Here is a 20698-nt window from a genome sequence, read left to right on the forward strand (position 1 = left end):
GTAGGTTAAAGGTCTGTCATGTGAAGAACAAGCCATACATGAACATGATCCCGAAATGCTGCTGTCTTCACTGGGCCAAAGCTTATTTAAAATGGTGATTTTTTTAAACCATCAACTTTACATCCTCCGGATTAAAGAGGGCAGGGACCATCTGAACCGTTATCAGCGCTCAGTTCAAAAGAATTGCATCTCTGATGGTATGGCAGTGCTTCAGAGCTTATGGAACTAACAACTTGCACATCCCTAATGTTTATTGACTATCATCAAAAGAAGAAGGATCAAATTGAAGAAAAGAAATATGAAACGGCGATATGTCTTACTTTCAACAATGGATTTTTTTTGTCCGTTCTGTCGTGAATAAAAGTTTGGTTTTGAGATTTTCAAACGATTTCATCCTGTTTTTATTAATATTTGACTTATGAACACATCATTACAATAAATCAAATCACTGAAAAGCGATTATTCAACTTGAGCATCTATTATTTACTTATAATATGGACAATTGTTTTAAGCTCATCTTTTATCATTTAATCTATCTATCTATCTATCTATCTATCTATCTATCTATCTATCTATCTATCTATCTATCTATCGATCTACCTTTCGAAAGAAAAGTCAATACAGAGAAATTTCACATCTAGAGATTTCCTGGAGGGACATTTAGTGTCAGTGCAAGGTATGACAAGGTGAAGACAAAGAATAGCTGAGGCCATCATTTACTGACATCCCTCCCCTGAAGTTCAGTGTTACTCTCTCCACCCACTGTCTCCACCCATCACATTTCTTCCTGCCTACAGACAAACACAGAGAGTAGTGCCATTCCCTGACACGTTTAACATGTCATGGAGCAGTGCAGCCCTCGACCCTTTCCCTTCAGCCTGTGGTAGACTTAAATCATTCATCCGAGGCCCAGATACAAAGGTAAAGCTGCATTTCAGGTACAGCACTAAAGCTGGGTTGTCGGGCTGCTGGTGTTTGGGGTTGAGAACTTGTAAGAACAGGTTTTCTTTCTTGTCGGGTGAGTAGGCCATTAATTGTTCTGTGTGAATGCTGGGCTTTGCCTCTCATGCGAGCCTTTCAATTGTGAGAAGGCCACAAGAGGAGTGGTATAGTTTGCCGGAGAATTACTATATTTGATACATACTTTTCTGGTGTAACATACCTCTGGTGAAAGGATAACATTACATTTTCATTACAAGAGCGAGAGCAGAAATCAAGAGGGAAACACAATGTTCTCAGCTTGTCAGTCGATCACACTGGCTTTCATTTTTCACAGGATTTTCCACATGCTCAACACTGAACTCACCTCAGCGTCAGTCGACAGAACAAGAAAAGACATGAGGTGAGGGTGACAAAGTTCTCTGTAGCATCCTGAGAAGATTCACTCAAAGTGTTAAGTTGGTATCATCAATTATTTTTTCAATTGATAGGGATTGTAGAAACCGTAACTCAAACAGAACATGTTCTGAGGTGCATTTTTTTATCTACAAATTTGGAGCTCTCAAAAGGCCCTTGAACAGAGCTGTTCAGGTTATATGACCCAAAAATTCATGGTGGCGTGGAAACGTGTCATCAGGAAATGTTTTGTTTTTATAAGGAGTTTGAGGGGAATAAAGCTTGTGTCATGTAGGAATTAGATATGACAGCAGAATAAATTTAATCTCTGGTCCTTCTATTTATTAACTACGGGGAAAATATTCAATTGCAACAGGCCTTTTAGCGATCTGCAACAACAAATTTAATACAATCATGCTTTACAGGATGGAAACTTTCTCAAGATCACAAATTCTCCAGGAGTTGAGCTTGAGATGCCACACACTGGCTGCCAATGACAACAGAGGCTTTAAACAAGAGTTTGGGGTAACTACTTGGAGCAGAAATGAAACTTGGATCAGATTTATTTAGTTCATTTGTTCAGTGTTTGTCACGTGTTCATGTCTACGGCTCTCTGCAGGAGCTGAATGAAGTTGGCAAAGTCCTCCCCACCAAAGCAGGGGAATCAGAGGCCAACAGAGAAAAGAACAGATACCAGTTCATTTTGCCATGTGAGTGGAAAGCTTCTCTTATTATAACAGGTTACGGCAGGTATAAGAAGCAATGTTTGAGGCATCTATTTGTGTGCTGTCCACATCTGATTGCAGATGATCACTGTCGGGTGAGGCTGTCAGTCCGGAACCAAAATCCACACTCTGATTACATCAATGCAAATTTCGTGCCAGTAAGATCTTTTATGCCTTTTTTTTTTTTTTAACCATTCTTTTATCTTGCCTGAGGTCACCATCACTCTGTCTGACGCTGTGTGTGGATTCAGGGTGGGGGATCAGAGAGAGACTTCATCTGCACCCAAGGTCCTTTGCCCAACACCACAGCTGACTTCTGGAGGATGGTGTGGGAGCAAAACGTCAGGATAATCGTCATGGTGACAGCTCTGAGACACAGGAACACAGTAAGACCCCGGATGGCTTGTTCTTAGTCCAGTTTTGCTGAGCCACCATACCCATCTCGGATTTTTGTATTTTGCTTAGCCTTGCAAAAATTCTGGAATCAAAGGGATTCCTGATTCAGATGTTTAGCGGTATCACTTTATAAAACATTGGTTTGTGTTCTCCTGTTGCCAGGCTCTAAAAACCAAATCAGCCCACAAGCACCACGACAGCTCACCTTTAATACACCTGTTAGTACAAGTGGCGCTATTATGAGGAATTATGGGCGAGATGCTGCTGCACCCAGGAGGTTGCCTAACAGCCAGTGCAGTCAGACAAGAAACGCCTCCTATAAAACCACTTTTTATGTTTCCAGCTTTGGCATGAATTAAAAGTTTACATATAAGTACGAACTAAATGAATGTACATAGCATGTCAGTAACAGATGAGCATTTTGTAACCTCTGGACAAATGCAGAGGCTGTATGTGCTCAGCGAAACAAACCAGTTATTGGTTGTAAATAATTGTACATCTCATATAGGCAATGAAAGGTTTGTTGCCATTTGCCAAAATGTCAAACTATTAATTTAATATATAGTATCACAAAATAATTAAGTGTCCCCAATTAAATAATGTGCATTTATGAACATTTTAATGTTACATTTATGTAAGCCAATAGTCTTTCAATTTTCCTCTTTGTTTCTTCATTCTGTGTGCGCAGGTCCTATGTGATAAGTACTGGCCTCTGGAACAGGGGACAGTTTATCATGGACTCAACCAAGTGACAACAGTGACCCGCACACAAGGTCCAGATTATTTTCTCACAACCATTAACCTGCGACAGGTGAGTGAAAGGCACATTCATCACAGTCTGGTGCCTACCAAGTGCTGCTGCTGCTGACTTGTGTGTGCACTTCTCCTCGTGGCTTAGCGGGACAGCCCAACTGACAGGATAATTACTCACTACCACTACCCCTCCTGGCCGGACAAGGGCGTTCCAAACGCATCGTCTCTCTGTGCCTTTACTGAGCATGTGCGGCAACATTTGGAAGCCATTCCCCGTCTGGGGCCAGCTGTGGTGCACTGCAGGTGTCCTCTCTAACTTTTTAGCCCTCTTAGGAAAATCATTAGGTTGACAACATGTCTCTGACAACAGTGCAGGGGTATCACTCGAACTGTTTAAAGTCATCACTTTGGTTTTGTAATGCAGTGCAGGTGTTGGCCGGTCAGGGACATTTGTGACTTTGCTGTGGCTCATGCAGCTGTGTGTGAGAGGGATCCAACCAGACATCAGAACTGCTGTGGAGGACCTGCGGCTGCATCGAATGTTCATGGTCCAGACTCTGGTGAGCCCTCACTGAAGCATAAAAGTATAGAACGTATTGCAAGAATTACATCTGAAATGTCTACATAGAATAAGACCGATTTCAGTGTGATATCTGTCATGATGTGGGTGAATATATAGGACTAATGCATATTTTAAATAGGTACATTTAAAAACTTAATGTGAAAAGTAACTCATAACTGTGCCTGTTTGATAAATGGAAGGCGTTAACAAACACACTGGCTGTCTTTGGAAGATAAATGGAAGGCGTTAACAAACACACTGGCTGTCTTTGGAATGGAGTAGAAACGTTAACATATCATTGACACCATGAAGCTATACTTTAATCTTCCTGAACTCAAACTGTTTGCTTGTACTGGCTGGCTTCATTTCACTCGTGTTTTCTTTTGCATCCAACAAATCTGTCACCTTGTACTCAAACACAGCGAGTTCACTGGTTCATACCAAAAACAACTCAGCCATCCCATTTCCTTATTCTTTTGTGTGTACTCAGGAGCAGTACGTGTTTGTTTATCAGTGTCTGCTACACTGGCTCAGTGGAGGGGCCTCAGCGAGGTGAGAAGACATGTGCAGCGCCGGATAGAGAATTACATGTGATTCCAAGATGCGATGACATCTTAACATGACGTCTTCTCTTTCCCAGCAGGCCACAGATCCAGAAAACGAGTTTGAGCACTAATCTACACATTAAGGATCAACCTCAAAGCTCCGCAGAACAGGGACACAGAGCAGGAAGGAGACAACGCCGCCATCGTCAGAAAACCCCACCAGACCAACCACAGACCCTAATTCAGATTTTACACCCTAGAAACCTAATGAGTAGGGTGCTGCCCTCCTTATCACAGACGAACCGGGCCTCACACAGCCCCTGAACTATGAAATGTATACACATTCTGGATTTAAAGAAAAAAAATATTGAATTGCCCTCATACGGACTCTCTTTTGGGAGAAAGACTGCAGAGAAAATGCTTCGTATACACCATGAGAAGCCCTGCAAGTGACCTAACAAACATGTGGATAATTGCTTCCAACAGACACAGCAGTTTGCTTTGTAACCCGAGGGGGGAATAATGAGGAAATACCTGGCCTTACCAAGTCAGACCTGTTATTCCACTTGTTACTCAACTTGAAATCCATGAGAAACACGAGTCTGTTGCCTTTGCGTGCAGTGAAAAGATGCAGGTGGAGAACTCTTCCGGTCATGGACCAATTTAATCAAACCCAAGATTTTTACTTAGCTGCCAGACAATTCATTGTTTTTATTCAGTTTGTTGGCCTCCACTACTGATAAAGTGCTGTTGTGAGATGACTTTTACCAAGCTTTTTTTGTGCATTGTTTTATATAATCACACAATGCAGGCCATCGGTACTTCAGGATGCATGAGCGGTACTGACACCAGAAAGGCAGACGCATGGTATCGTGACTGTACAAAAAAGGTCATGTTTCAAAAAACACACAGGCACTGCCATTCTCCGTAGATGACTGAAGCCCATTACAGTTCATGGAGGAGCTATGAGTATTATACATTATAGAACATTAGTGGCTAACCCACTTTTTAATAGTCTTTAATCTGTTTTGTAGTACACTAGACATGTATGATACAATATATCCCTCTTCAGGTAAGTCTTGGAGTTGTTGATGTCCTGAGGAGAGAAACGAGTCCAATAGAGGCCAGCATCCTCCAACCTCCCTCTGACACATCCCAAGCATGTGGCAAGTGATAGTACCTGCAGGTCGAGTCACGACAGCCTATTGCAGTAAAGTCCATGGAGTCCTGATGCGAGAAGATAATGCCGAGATCCAACAGGAGGAGTTACAGCTGGAGCAGCATTCACATACAAGCCAGTCTTCTCTGAAATTCAGTGTCCAAATCAAGTCAGCTCACCACAGACATGGGTGAAATACCTAGAGAGAGAATTCACGCAACTGGAAAACAGGTTTTTAGCCTATGTTTGGCTACTTAATGAAGTTTTAATACCGCTGAGGTATTCACTGAAACTCGACAGTGACCAAGGCAGATGAGGAAACGAACGAAGCAAGAGAAGCAGCATAGCACAGGCCAACCCCGATGAAAATATGTGATATTTACAGATTTAAACAAGTAAATTAACAAGTACTCTAGACTATTGGTGAAGAGAGCCAACAGCTAAAATAAAATTTAAATTAGAGTTCAGGTCCAATAAAAAGTAGACACTAGAGTACATCCTATGGCCAAAACAAAGAAAGAAAAACAACCGTCTGAGTGATCGTCTCGGTGAGACAAATCATCATATGCACTGGTTGTAAGTGTATGTACAGTCCGTGTGTGCGGAAAATAGGCTGACACACAATGAATATAATCATATACATGCCCCCCCACCCCTACAGACAACAACGTAGGGTGAGAATAGAAAACTACTCATTCAAAGGCTGGGTGAAGAAAAAGTGAAAGGGTCTTGTCCATTTTTTTCTTCTTCCAACTAGTGCACGCTCTCCGACAGGTTAATGACTTCCTGGATTTCACGGACGACGAGGATGCGGGTGAGCATCTGTTCCACCTGCTCTTTTGGGATAGGCTGGGTTGAGTACCAAATGGGGCTGTTTGGAGCCACCACAGGCTCGGGAGTAAGGTAGAAGGTGTCATTGCGGCCTTTAGCACTCTGTGGACTGACAAAACACAGAACAGCGTGTGAGGATCCCATCAGGAGGCACTTATTAATGAAATGTCAAATACGTAAGCCCGTCAACACAAACTTTTATGAAAGACTCTTCTGTGGGAGCAGAGAGGTAAAGAGGAAGGATACATTTTATTATTTTTCTGCCCCTCTAAACACAGTGGATGTGATCTCTATTGTCTTATTAGTAACAAATAGCGCACTACTGCCATCATTTATGCACACATCCTGTCACCAAAGGACTAAAACTGATTCTGTCTAAATAAAGCAAGCACGTTCAAGACGTTAGAAAAGCTCTTCAAAAAACTCTCTGGTCTACCTGCAGGTTTTCCATTGCCAATTGAACTTGTGTTTTTCGTCATATTGTTGCGATTGATGCCAACATGATTTAGAAATAGTAGGAAAGTTTGGTGATGTTCAAGGGGCAAAGAAAAAAACCAACTAAATAACAAAATAACATTATTCGCCTTTTGGAAATGAGCACAAGAGAAAAATTCTACAGCCTCCATGTTTTTGCCAGTTGCTAAGCAACAGTGTTCTCTCACATTTAAGCGCTTCAGCACAGAGTGCAACATTTACTCCACCCCTCCCATGTTGATTACACAAACGCGGAGCTGAGTTTAAAGGCAGCAGCTCCTTTTAAGAGAAACTCTTGACTCTTTATGAATCGATGACTAACCTTGGCCATCACAAGGTTGCGACAGCTGACAGGTTTCTGTTTTTACACATAAATGCTGGATTTATGTGACACTCATTTGGCTTCTTGCTCGTTCACTCGTACACTCAGGGTTTCTGCAGGGTTTCTGCAGGGTTTAGTCAGTCAAATTTAAGACAATTTAAGACCTTTTTATGACCATGATAATTTAAATGTATGACCTACACGAATTATGAGAAATAACTTTAGTCGATTCCTTTAAAAATCTTTTTTTTTTCACTTAACAACTGTAAACAACTGTACCATGTACAGCTGTAATAACTGTAACAACTGTACCAATGTAAATGAACAACTACTGTCTACATGCGTCTCAGTTGGTCCCCTTTAACGGTGATCTCCTCCTCAACGTTTTTCAGCTCAGCCAATTTTTCCTTGCTTGCCCGCCTGAGGGCATTTGATTTTGAAAGGAGCTGGGCCATCTTTGACCCCGATTTGCCCTCAGCTTCCTCTGCCAGCATGTCGGCCTCTCTGGCGAGACGGGTGGAAACCTCTTGAACAGTGGTTTTCTTTCTCTTAAGGTCGGTCAAATACTACTCTGCCAGCTTTCTTTTCTGTGTCCGTGCTTCACCCTCCTTCATAACATTTTATATTGTTGATTGGTTTAATAGGCTACTGTTGTGTTGCCACATTCAGTAGCCTAGTGAAACATAGCCTATGATTTCCCTACTCTCCAAATGGGAATGAATAGATCAAATACACGTTTTAGGCTATTCATAGTTGTAGGCTTGCAGATGATATCATTTCAAATATAATAGAAATCATATTTGTATAAAGATTAAACTTTAATTAGGCTACTTACTTTAAAGTGCTGTAGCAAATCCTGGGCTGTGGCATGGCCAATGAAGTGGGAACCCAGGTAGCGAGAATGCACCTTGTCCTCATCCCAAAACCGAATGTGCACGCCCAGCTGTTTTTTCTTGCTTGTCTGATTCAAGCTCTCATCAAACATGAGGACGTAAGGCCCCGTGATTTTGGAGACGAGGTCTTTTTTAATGTACTCTGCCAAGCCAAAGCGTGTGATGTACGAGGTCTTATCTTTCCCACACGTAAAGGTCTTGGCTATTTCTGAGTCCGGGAACATTGTTCGGAAAAGTTCGGCAATGTCTTCGTCCCAGCTGTATGACTGGTGTTTCGTAACGTGTTCAACACCCACAGGACCTCCGCTTTCGACATGGATGTTGATCCGAAAGCACTGTGTGTGGCGGCTGGAGCGAGACTAACGGAATGCTGTGCTGAGCTTGGACCAGGTAGTGACAGAGAACAAAACTGAGTGATGGCCTGCACCCGCTGCAAACCTTGTACACAGACTATATGCCTCTCTGATTTTACATGTCAATTCAAGGCTTTAATGCCTAAACTGGAGCGCTCCAATGTCTTTTTGCACAGAGTGCAATAGGCTTGGTATCTATTGTTCGCGACGGGCTTAAGCCAATTCTTAAACGCACCGTCTTCTAGCCATAACACGTTAAATGTGCACTTTCCCATTGTGATACGCCAATAGGTTCACTAATCCACTAAGACAGTAAAAGCTAAGACACAATACGAGCTAGGCTAAGTAGACCTTGCGACTAGTGCTGGGTGGTATACCGGTTCACACTAGGGATGTCGAAATTTAAAAAAAGTCTTGACCGACCACTGAGCCTCATTAGTCGATTAAAGTCGGTCACCGAAAATTCTATAAGTGCCATTTATGATATCTGTGTCCTGTCGCGCGTCTTTCTCTGCCGCGTAGAACAAGTTATGCCCCCATTTTAGACTGGTTAGGCTCCCACCACACAATCAATGTTAGTTCGTGCCCTTGGTATTATAAATTTTCCCCAATCATTGACCACTAGTTCTAGGCGTACTTGTGGAGGAATAAGGGTTTTGGGTAGAAAAATAATTGCTGTGCCTGCACAGACACGCACAGCCACACATTACGCGCAACGGCGCCCTTCCAGTCACTGTACTTTTTAAACACGAATCAAACGCGGCACCGAACTCGGGCTGTTAAAAGCCCCCGTTACAAAGTCACAAACAGAGAACGGTGCATTTGGCGGTGTTACAGGAAAGTATGTTAACCAATGACTTTGTAAAAAAAAAAAAAAAACTTACCGAATGCCAACAGCCTCTGTGGCGTAGCCTATGCTGCACAAAATCCTTTGCAATAAGTTCCTGTCGTCATGCTATTTAAGTACAGATGAATATATCACAACAAGTAGGCTAAGTTAGTCTTGTGTCTTTTGCCATTACAGTGTTACAATTATCATTATGTTGTAGTCCACACGCAGCCACATTGGCTTTATTTAGTGGCGATTTTTTTTTAACTGCGCAGACAGGACCCGTCATGTACGGCGTACAAGTTGCAACTGGTGTAAGAGAGGACCTCTGAGGAGGGCGCTATGTGAGCTCTGCTGCGGTTGTTCTTCCATCGTGGGATGATATAGTGAGTTTTTTTTTTTAAACCGACGGCAGAAAAATTCTAACCGGACGACGTTGATTCGGTCAACCATCGGTCATACGGTCATCGGTTAACATCCCTAGTTCACACCGAATACCGGTTTATAATTTAGTTATGATATGAATTTTTAATATACCGCCATACCGGTGTATTTGATTACACAACGGGGGGAGCGCTGCGTCGCGCGACATTGTTTGAGACGGGACCCTTTTCAGTGTTGCGCTTCTAAACACGCATGTTTATTGTCTATGGGTGCGAGGTGATAATAAGCACTTGCGTTACGCGAAGGTGAAAGTGGATAGGATAGACATGGAAAGTTCTGAAATCGAAGCTGCAGAACTAGTAGAACATGCTGACACAGAAGAACTTGTGCCAAAAAAGGAGCCGTGTCTGTAGTTTGGAAGTTTTTTTCGTTTCAAAAAATCCGACATCGACCAAACAACCATTTTATGCAAGTGTTGTCGGGCAACAGTTGTCGCTGGAGGTGGCAACACGAGCAATTTGCTCCATCACCTTAGCCGTAAGCATGTCTTAGAATATCAAGAATGCATGAAGTTAAGCCCGCCACATCAGCAGGTAACACGGGGAAAGCAAAAGAAAAGTCGAGCCAAATGTCACTTCAAGACGCGTTTGCTCACCTATTTATTTGAATGTGAATACCTCATATTGATGCAAAAATATAATTATTGCAAGTTGCACTACTTTTTTGTATTGATTTTCATAAAAGATGTTTGAAATTTGGACAGTAAAAGTTCTGTATTTTGACTACAATTGTGTTTGCATTCCGATTCCTCACTTCATTAGAATCACGAGTAGCACTTCTTTGTAAACACCATCATTTTGTGGGGCGTTATTCTATGACGGTAAAATAGACCATCCTAAGTTAATCTACTGCAGTAATTCTGTTCTCAATCTGTAGAAAATGCTGTGAACACCTAATTATGCATGAAAAAAAAAAAAAAACCGTGATATACCGTGAAACCATGAAAAAATACCGTGATATGTATTTTTGGTCATACCGCCCAGCACTACTTGCGACCATAGACCTAGGCTACATGATCAGAACACCGGCAGTGAAGCTCTGAAGTTCGTGCGGGTTTCTATGGAAGTGCTACACTGGCGCATGGACCTTGAAGTTCTGGAACGCGATACCACCCAGATTCCTCAGGCAGAACTGCAACAGGCGAAACGAATGAATTCCGCCACCAGCGTATGGGCTCGAGGTGGAGAGGCGATGGTAAAACTAATGAATGAACGAGCAAATAAATTTAAGACGTGGCGAAATGTAATTTATGACCTTGTATGGAAAATCTGGATGTTTTTATGACTTTTTATGGCCTAACATTCTTATTATTAAATTTATGACGTTTTACGACTTTTTATGACTCCCTTTTATGAAACCCTGTACACTGATATTCTTCATCATCCTTCACACCGTTTTATATTACCATTTGAAGAGGTAGAAGTCATAGAGTTTGATGGGGCATCGCAATGGGTTCTCTGGGTCTTCCAGTTGTTCTGAGTACATGTCATCTGTCACTGTATCAAAAGAACAGTGTACATACAGTCTTAATTCATCATTAACATGGGGTTTCCTCTCAGACAACTCAGCACAAACAAGATGCCATTCATGCTCTTACCTTTCTGCCCTATGAACCTCTCTGTGGGCTTCAGGTAACGGATGCTGGTGCTCTTGTCTTTGGGGTTATTGGGACTCTTCCTGGTGTGTCTCAAAACTTTTGAAAAGGCCACTTTTAGATGCTGATCCACTGTTTTTAGGTGGAAATACCTATTAAAAAAGGTATACATATTGGTCACTGTAGCCAACATGCGTCAGTTTGTAGGTATAAGGGCAGCGCAATGATTAAAAAAAAAAACAATATTTTATCTGTATCACATAAGTTGTTGATGAGAAATTCTGATAAACATTTTTTGCTCTAGAGGAAGACTGGTTAATATTTACAAGAGTAAATCATGGCAGTCACTGATTAGCAGGTCAGTTCAAACTACCCCCAACAGATCTGATAGAACAGGGCATCTATGCTGTCTGAACCACAAAAATATATACTTGGTCTAAGTGCATTTTCAATTAAATGATCATAGGAATGTACAGGCATGATGCTACAAGTATGTACAATCCTTTTTTTTGGCTTCCACAACTGTGTGTTGCTACACGTGTCACTTTTTCCATGAAGGTGGCGTTACCCTGTCCCGTCATACTGGCTGGAAACCTTTGCATGAATATGCATGAAATGCAGATTAACTGAAAGGGAGACGTTTTCAATCCCATATACTGCAGAACAGAGCACAGTGCTTATCCAATAGTGAAAATTGATTCCTGACATCCATACACTGAATTTTTCAACATCACTTTTTCGGCCGACCTGTTCAAAGTCGGCCACATTTAGCATTTATGTGACCCAAAGCCATTCAACACAAGTTTATGGGTCTTCCCTGCACATCACTAATAGGCAGCGTATCCCCAATTGTGCTGTTTTCCCATTAAATGGTCCGATTGTTTATGGTTCCACTGAATGTGAGTGGAATTAGCTGCTTGTTATTATTGAGCTAAAACTGCAGTGACACCGGGAAAGGATACAAACTGTCCAGAGTGGTCATTACGCTGTAAGAGTTTGTGACCATCTGCAATTACAGAGGTGTTTGACATCTTTCCAGAATAAGCACTATTAAGTGTGAGCTACAGATAAATTGGTACCCTTGGTTTACAAACGCCTGTCATCTGTCTGCCACAGATAGTGTACAGTGACAATTTCTGCGTCAACCGTGACTTCTGCAGAAGTCTCTCCTTGCTCTGGTGCCGATTCTGGTTCTAGGGCAAAAGTGTACGATTGAACAACTTCAAGGCCTATGCTTTACATGTGAAAAGTCTGGCCTGGGGTCAGACTGTGGTCCTCTGTCAAGTTATATATGATTCACAGCTGCTGTTAACATGTATTATTCATAGCCTGCCGTATGTAGCACAATTGGATTTAACCATTTCAGGAGGAGTTTAAGGCTGCTGGGCCATTTTCACATTAAAAACAAACAAACAAAAAAAACCTGTGTCTCCCCCTTGCCTAAACTAAAGACCTCTAGTCTATTCTTCTAAGCTAGAAACAGAAGGATTTATGACAGAGGCTGTACAACAAAAAACAATACTTTTCTTTTAATAAAAGATGATAACCTTCTCTGGCAAACCCACAAAACAAAGCTTTGGACTTAAAAGATAAAATGAGCTGTGATTTCACAAAGGGCTGCAACATCAAATGACTGCGGTGAGCACTACAAGAGCACTGTGAAACTCACTTGGTGTTGAAGAACATGAGGGTAGTGAGCAGTGTTGAGGGCGAATGAGCTCCCAGCTGTTTACATTCCCAAAGCATCTCCTCTGTCACATGACTGGGGATAACATAACCTGGGATAGTGGTAAAGAGCAGAGTTGGAGAATAATAAAAATAAGCTTCATACAAATTTTGAAACAGGTTTAAGCAGGCAGTTTATAAAACTAAGCAACAAATGGCAAAGTAACAAATATAAGAAAACGTTATTCAATCTATTACGTTTACATTACGTGCGTAGAAAGCCCCCAATAACAACAACACGGCAGCTCTGAACTAACAGTGCAATAGTACAAGTTCATTCATTCATTCATTCGTCTTAAAGTATTGGTGAAATAAAGACAGATAAAGCCTTATTTAGAGGCTTGTTGTCAATGCCCTTCTCTCCTGTTATATAGATATACCCGGATCTCGAGTGATCTAAATAGCGTCCGAAGTTTTCACCAAACTGTTATTGTGAGTAGATGAACGTATTTTATGACAGAAATAAGGTCCAGGTTTAAAAAAAAATAAAAATTAGTAAAATTTAAAAAAAATTAAATAATCAAACTTCCCCTTTAAATACATCTGCAGTGGCACTGCAGATGTATTACTGAATCATTCTGGGGGGGGGGGGGGGGGGTCTGGGACATTCTTAGCAGAGGGAGATTTTCATTCACTATCTGATTTGCACTATTTGACATATGGAGTTGCTGAAATATTATGTTTAATTTACAAATAAAAAAAATATAAGGGAACAACTACACTGGTTTTGATAATTAAAGACTTTTTTGTCCCACCGAGCGGATGAACAGATGGTCTCCAAGGCTCCAAGATCTGGTGCAGACTGTGAGCAAAGCGAGTGTAGTACTGATCTGAGAAAATATCATCCACGCGCCCGTTATCAAAAAGATACTGCAGGGGAAAAAAGAAGAAGAAGAAGAGAGATTCAGACCATCAGTGTTACCACATTATAAAAAAAGTGTCCCGAAATATCTTAAAGATACATTGTGTAAGATGTAGTGACATCTAGTGGCGCAAACACTATCAACTTTATATTCCCCACCAACCCACAAAATATAGATGCATAAAAACACACTTTGTCCTCTTTGGGCTTCTGTAGGCAACATAATGCTGCAACATGTTGGAAAGGTCAGGAAGGTCATCTGCATACAGTCATACAGTTCTACAGTAATGAAAATATAACAGGGCCTGACATTAATGCTTGCCTGGGGGTAACTAATTCCCCTGCTTGGGCAAGTGCAAAGTCTATTGTAGCTGCTTGATTGAACAAGTGAAAACAACTATGATCAGAGGTTCTTGTCCACTTGCTGTGGCATTTACAATCTCAAACACATAACAAAAGGAAATAATGAGAATAAGACTGGATTTGGGTTTCAAATATTCCCCCAATAGCTGCTGAAAATCAGCAAAACATGACAACGAAGCAAAAAAACAAAGACCATTCCTGCAGTTAGTCAGAAACACTTCCCTGGATCTGATACAGTCTATTATCAGGATTCCTGAATAAAGCAGACGTAAGTTAAAATTAAACGAAGGAAGGCGTGTTCACATAGCGCTCATGGATTGTTTTTAGACATGATGTCATCTTATTATTTATATCATCACCGGCCACATTTAGTGTCTGACTTAATCTGCTTTCACAAATAACAATTATTACCTAATAAACTAAATTATTCTTATAGATACATCATTATTACAAAGCATAAAATAAAATCTGTTAACTTTTGATATGTTTGTCCACTGATTTTAACCTATTTTATTTAGTTATCTATCTGTAACAGTAATAAACTTAAAACAATTTATTCTGCAACAATCCAATTTCCCTTCAGGGATTAATAAAGGAATATTTAATTGAAACAGGCTTGTCCTTTTAGGCTCTTACTCTCTGTGACATGTCGTACAGGTCAAGGTGCATAAACAAGGAAAGAATCAAAGGACGGAGCTTTTTCCAAGTGGAGGTACGTGGAGCACAGGCAAAAAAATAATGACGGGAGCAGCACTTTTCTTTTATGAAAACTTTCTTCTTCTAAGAAACAACTACAAAAAGGCAGACCGACTCTAAGAAAAACATCATGTGGACACAATCACACTGTTGTCAACTATCTTGAGGCTTAAGGCTGATTTATGCTTCAGACGCAAAGCCTCTGACGCTCGGACGCAGAGCCTCTGCGAGCGTCAAAATCTTGACCACTCCCCCACGCAGAGGCTCTGCGCGCGTTGTCGTGCACCTCAGAAAAATCCTGACTACGCGACAGACGCACGCAGACCACCAACGGAAGTGCGCAGACAAAAGCGGCTGTGATTGGTCCTCGGTGTGCCTTTCCGGTTGTCTGTGTGGCTTCCTCCTTTGCATTTTCGCCAACTCCAATAAAAGAAGCTGTTCTTCTTCGATGTCGAGCAACTCCAGATCCATATCTTGCATACATTTTTTTTTTTTTGAAAGATAAACACTTCCGCCGCCGCCGCCGAAGTTCTCGTCACCGCCCACCGAAATTCTCGCGAGGGGAAACTGCTGTGCGTCCCTAGAAATTCCAGACCGAGGTTGCAGAACCATAACATGAAAAGTGGTTCGCGACCAGAGCAAAGCAACACGTCAAGACGATAGACGCAGAACTATAATCCGCCCTTTAAATCGGTGAGGCTCAAGAATCCAACTCCAACATAATGACCGAGCTGGCAGAATTCACAAATGTGTTCATCAATGACATTAACATTGCGCATGCGCCTGTTCCCTCTTGTTGCCAGTAAACATAGACGATGTCATAAAACTTGAGTTTAGACAGTTTCAGTTATTACTGTGATTGCACTGACATGGACACAACAAATGTTTTCAATAACTCTGACACACCATTAGAGTGGCAATCTTTAAAGAGAAATTACTTCCCATCCTGATTTGACTTTCCCCTGAAGTTTGTTAGCTTCCATTTTCTATACTGACCAAGTAGCAAGTTATGCTGCTTGGTCAGTATAGACAAGTGCTACCTTATCAAAAAGGCCTACAGAGCTATACAATTTAAACAATAATTGAATATTATACTGTGATTCTACCAATACCCTCTGAAATGTTATTGTACTGTATGTTAAGAACTCACTTTTTGTATGCACAGAAATACGTAGTAAAGAACATCAGCCTCATAGGATTCCCCTTCTAATCCCCGGGCCTCTGTTGTCATCATAGACAGACCCATGCAGAGCTCAGCGACCGCACATGACACCAAGTCCTCCTGGAAACGCAGTGCCTGTCGCCCTGAAAGGCACAGCGGAAAAAAAACAGGAATTAGAATAGTATGTGTATATGTATATATATAATTTAAAGGTGGAAAAATGGAAACACACGAGTACAATAATAATAAATTATTGTTTTTTCAATGCCATAGAAATGTTTATGCCCACTTACGGCCTATTGGGGCCAGTTTATTCTGATCCGATTTGTCCAACTCTGCGTTTTTCCGCTGAGCCCAGAGCCGCCACACGTCCAGCCCCTCCTCTGGCTTCAGAGTGGCAGGCAGCAGGAGCTCCTGCACTTGCACTTGCTGTTGGCCTTGACCATCCACCTCAGCTACCACTGTCTGACCCTGCACAGACACAAACACTGTTCAGTCAGCTAGCCTGAAGACACACATCTACAAGATAAACTTCCACAGCATGTGTTATTACCTGGAGCTGCTGTGCGTCCTGCCCTGACAGCCCCTGTGTGTGCAGCACTTGTTGCTGGGGATCCCAAATAAGGGATTGTGTAGCATTGGAGTAGCCCTGTACAGCCACAGGGATGTGGATGTTTCCATTCATCAACTGAGCAGGGAACAGTGTGTTTGCAGCCAGTGTGTGCACCACTTCCTCCTGGCTGCCCATTCCTCCAGAGCTTGTTATGCTGGAAACAGCCTGCACTGTCTGGCTTTGACTGACAGCGTTTTTCAGCTTGTCATTTTCAATAGTAACTTGTGTTGGCATTGTGGTCATCGTTGTAGTGTTTGTCCCCGCAACCTGCACAGTTCCATATGCCTCCTGGGGAATGGCAATGTGTGTCACCTGCTCACGGCCTCCAGACCCAGCGGGAGCAGAATATACAGGGATGGTCCATGTCTCCCCTGTGGGACTTGTGATGGTACCGGTGGCACTGTAAAGGTGGGAACTGTCCACAGTTAGGAGGTCTGGCCGCAGGGACACATAACTTTGCTGCTGGCCCTGGCCCTGAGGGATTGCCAAGACTGTGGCTACCTGTTGGCCAGGCAGGGCGTAGGACACGGTGATGGGCATGTCCACTTTGCGCTTCTTGGCTGGCTGGAGGACGCCTGCTCCCTGGGATGTGGCAACTGTGGCTCCCATTGATCTTCTCTCTGCGCTGTCCTGCTGCTGGGTGGGCGACAGGGCCCCCACTGTCTGGATTTGGATCTGTTGTCCTCCTGCGACAGCAGCAACAAGCTGGGCTTGCAGCTAAAATCAAATAGGTTAAAGGCGAAAACAGGTCAACAAAATTGAATTAACTAATAACTAAATTTGCAGTTCAACCAAAAAGCAGCTGTGTTGTTTTTGCATCTACCTGCTGGTGCTGCTCCTCTGTCAGTTCCCCAGGCTGAATCAGCTGTGCAGTAGTCACATTTTGGAGCTGCTGATGGGAGCCAGAGGGCACTTGGAGAACCTGGCCGAGCATCTGACCTTGCTGCTGACCCTGAATTTGCACCTAAATATAAAGATTGCAGTCCAGTTTTAAGCTGACAGATAATTTTAAGGATCAAGACCAAGTCATACACTCAACTCTATAGCATAACAGACATACAGACCTGAACTATATGCTGCTCTGTATTCTGTTGCACGGACTGCTGCTGAGATGTAGACTCCTGTATCTGTATCTGCTGCTGCTGTGGCTGGACTTGCACCTGAACCTGCATCAGAGAACAGTGCCGATCAGAAGCCACTCTAAGGACAGAGCTCTTTAAAATACTTCCTTATGATCAATTAGGTTGGATTGCGTCGGATTGCGTCAGACTTTAGGATTAGTTCTAATTTACAAAACAGCCTTTATATCAAGAAAAGCACTCTTATTGAATTTAAAAGTAAGGACATTTCTCATTTCTAAAGAAATCAAAGCATTTTATCAGCATGGATAGAACTTAAATTACAATCAAATGTGTGAGCTGTCAGGACCTAGCAAGAATAAATTAAGTTCTAGACAAGTTACTTTTGGTTTCCCTCAACACTCAACAATTCAGCAGGGAGCTGTGTCGGCTAAACCAGACCTGATCAGTTCTGTTACATACCGAGATAGAAAATAAAAAAATCTCATTGCCAGACATCAGAGGTAAGGCTACATTTAGATCATTTATTACACAGCTGTGAAATTGTTTTCCTATTCAGCTCCATTTATGAACTCAAAAACACAATTTAAGTAAAAAAAATTTTTGCCTTTAAAAAAAAAATCTATAATATCAGCAAACAACACGATGCAATAACCGCAAAAACATTTACAAGAAAAGGTCAGACACCTCTGGCGCTACTGCAATACTCTCTCCAAACATAAAGCTTTTCCCTTAATGGCAAACAGGGTGTTGCCAGTGAGGATACACACATTCCTCAGCATGTTTTTTTTATTTCTTATGCAGCTACAGGTTCATTATCAGACTACTTGTGAGTTTCATTACACTCAGCAACTTCCCATGGTGGTCTGCTCCACGCTGGACCTTGAAAAACAAAACCATTTCCATATGTCTGACGCAACACGACCTCATTTCTTCAGAATTCTTATATTCCTTTTACTGGCCGCGGCTGGCATTACTCGGCTGTGCTGCTGATGGTACAACTCTTTTGTGCGAGCGAAAAGAGGACAAGGCTCCACTTTGCTATTAAGACATTTTACACAAGAATCAGAAACAGGGATCAGAATTAATCAAATATCACCTTGCCATAGCTAAATATATCTTGAAAAGGGAGTGATCTAAAATTCAAACCCAGTCATGTGCATGTTTAGAGTTGATACTGATATATATTCTTTAATGCTGTTGAATATAATTAAATATAATCTAGATTTAGAGTAAAATGCTTGTTTACCGGACATGCCAGTTCCAACAGTGACCCTGCCACCTCGGTGCTGTCTGTGTAGATGCAGTTGGCCTCTTGTTGGTAAACCATGGTGGTGGTAGTGGTTGTAGTGTCTCCGCTTTGTTGACTGAACTCCTGCAGAGCATCTGGACCTTTGCTGGCCAAGGACTCCAGGAACTCCTTCATCCGATGTTGAGGGATGCTCCGAGCTTTCTGCCTCACGAGCTCCTCATAGGAGCCTGTGCCATCCATGGAGTTGTTCATTGCAGCAAACAGCACAGAACAGAACCTGTGGGTAGTTAAAAAAATAAAAAATTTTTTTATTTAAATTTCGTACAAATCTCAAGTGTATTTAACAAAAGTTACATATCACCATGAACCAAATTACAGAACTCCAGCCAAAACTCTTGCGGACGTGACACCAAGATCAAGTGGATTTTAGAGATGGAATACAGAAGAAAAACACATAAACACTGCGCCGACATCGATCTGACCTACTGCACATTGACCGGCGTTAAAACAGAGATCGTAATAGGAAAGGGTTAATTTTCTCTGCGTGTAAACGAGCTGGGACAAAAGCGCGGTCACTTTCCAAATCTGAGGCAGCAAAGTTGCATTTCAGACGACTGCATCACAAAACATGCACGTTTAAAACCCAAGTCGCATAACTGTTATCAATGTGGTCTACGATCTGAGCAACATCTATTCAAACAGCTGATTACACAATATGCTAGGTTAGCCAGGTACATTGCTAACTAGCCGCGTGTTGTTTGCAAATTAGATAGAAACCACAGCATTTAAAAAAAAAAAAAAACACGTTAATGCCACGATAACAACGGAAGACAAACGTACTTCTCGTACAAGATGGTACATGTGCTAAAAGCAACGTTCTCGAGGGGAAACTCTTGTCTCGGCATCGTAACGCCAATTACATTTTTTCTGATTTATCCAAAGCTAACAGGCTAACATTAGCATGCGCGTTAACTACCTCTCTTCCTACACGGGCCGAGGTTGAGCCGCCCACCAGCTCTTCTCTACCCTTACGACGGCGCTCCTCTTCTAACTTGCAGGAAGGCAAAGTTCAACTAATGTTTTCGGTGGATGCTTAATTCTTTATTTGTTAGAGGTTATCTTTAGATGGTTAGCTTTAAATTTTCTTTCACTACACCTATAATATTTCGCTGGGCGCCATCTTACAACATTGCCTTTAGACCAATAAGCGACCGATTTGTAATTCTGTTGCGCTATCGCGGTATTTCCCACACGTGACATCGAGATAACTGGTGCTTGTGTAGTAGATTTTTAAAGGCGACTCACACAGGCAAAGCAGCCGGCAAAATGGAACAGATATCAGTCCACCTTAAATCACAGTTATGCCAGAGAAACGCTCCTAGTGGTTAATTGGCCTCCGAATCTTTTAAGGTAGTCGCAAAGAGATGCACCGAATGTTTAGGCGGTGCCTGGGAAGCTCTGGGCAGTTGAGGGTTAATTCCCACGTACGACATTGTGGCATGGTATGAGAACCCACATTGCTCAATGTTATGGATAAAAGACATGCAATAGTACTGTACTCATTTCAAATTTCCACTACTTATATAGGAAAGTGGGACGAATTATACAGCTTTAACTGATGAATAAAACATAGCGAAGAAATTATTTTGCAACCTAAAGTCTGTGAAAAAGTTGTACTGATCCTTTAAACTCTAAACGTTGCGGTTTATATGGCAATACATGGGATTCTTT

At 42.0% G+C, this 20698-nt stretch overlaps 2 protein-coding genes across 6 annotated transcripts; one reads left to right on the plus strand and one right to left on the minus strand.

Moving 5' to 3' along the window:
- Window positions 1-783: 783 nt before the first annotated feature.
- Window positions 784-5083, plus strand: LOC142389745 (receptor-type tyrosine-protein phosphatase V-like). 4 transcript variants are annotated; one of them, XM_075474768.1, is made up of 11 exons: window positions 784-921; window positions 1277-1342; window positions 1761-1860; window positions 1955-2045; window positions 2142-2218; window positions 2312-2446; window positions 3145-3267; window positions 3355-3512; window positions 3634-3769; window positions 4262-4323; window positions 4412-5083. In XM_075474768.1, exons 2-11 carry the CDS (start codon window positions 1287-1289, stop codon window positions 4638-4640), a joined length of 1167 nt encoding a protein of 388 aa, XP_075330883.1. In that variant the 5' UTR covers window positions 784-921; window positions 1277-1286; the 3' UTR covers window positions 4641-5083. The 4 variants fall into 4 exon arrangements, with proteins under 4 accessions (XP_075330883.1, XP_075330884.1, XP_075330885.1 ...); XM_075474769.1 differs by having other exon boundaries at window positions 4415-5083; XM_075474770.1 differs by having other exon boundaries at window positions 3639-3769; window positions 4412-4533.
- A 103-nt stretch (window positions 5084-5186) lies between these two features.
- LOC142389744 (transcriptional regulator QRICH1-like) lies at window positions 5187-20169 on the minus strand. Of its 2 annotated transcripts, none has more exons than XM_075474767.1 (12): window positions 19944-20169; window positions 18965-19244; window positions 17701-17802; window positions 17460-17600; window positions 16577-17353; window positions 16317-16494; window positions 16012-16166; window positions 13696-13810; window positions 12885-12993; window positions 11219-11367; window positions 11027-11117; window positions 5187-6415 (listed from the first exon to the last, which is right to left on the minus strand). In XM_075474767.1, exons 2-12 carry the CDS (start codon window positions 19217-19219, stop codon window positions 6229-6231), a joined length of 2259 nt encoding a protein of 752 aa, XP_075330882.1. In that variant the 5' UTR covers window positions 19220-19244; window positions 19944-20169; the 3' UTR covers window positions 5187-6228. The 2 variants fall into 2 exon arrangements, with proteins under 2 accessions (XP_075330882.1, XP_075330881.1); XM_075474766.1 differs by lacking the exon at window positions 19944-20169 and adding an exon at window positions 19808-19873.
- Between the last annotated feature and the right edge of the window lie 529 nt (window positions 20170-20698).

The sequence above is a fragment of the Odontesthes bonariensis genome, chromosome 10 (genome assembly GCF_027942865.1).
Source record: "Odontesthes bonariensis isolate fOdoBon6 chromosome 10, fOdoBon6.hap1, whole genome shotgun sequence".
Classification (NCBI taxonomy): domain Eukaryota; kingdom Metazoa; phylum Chordata; class Actinopteri; order Atheriniformes; family Atherinopsidae; genus Odontesthes; species Odontesthes bonariensis.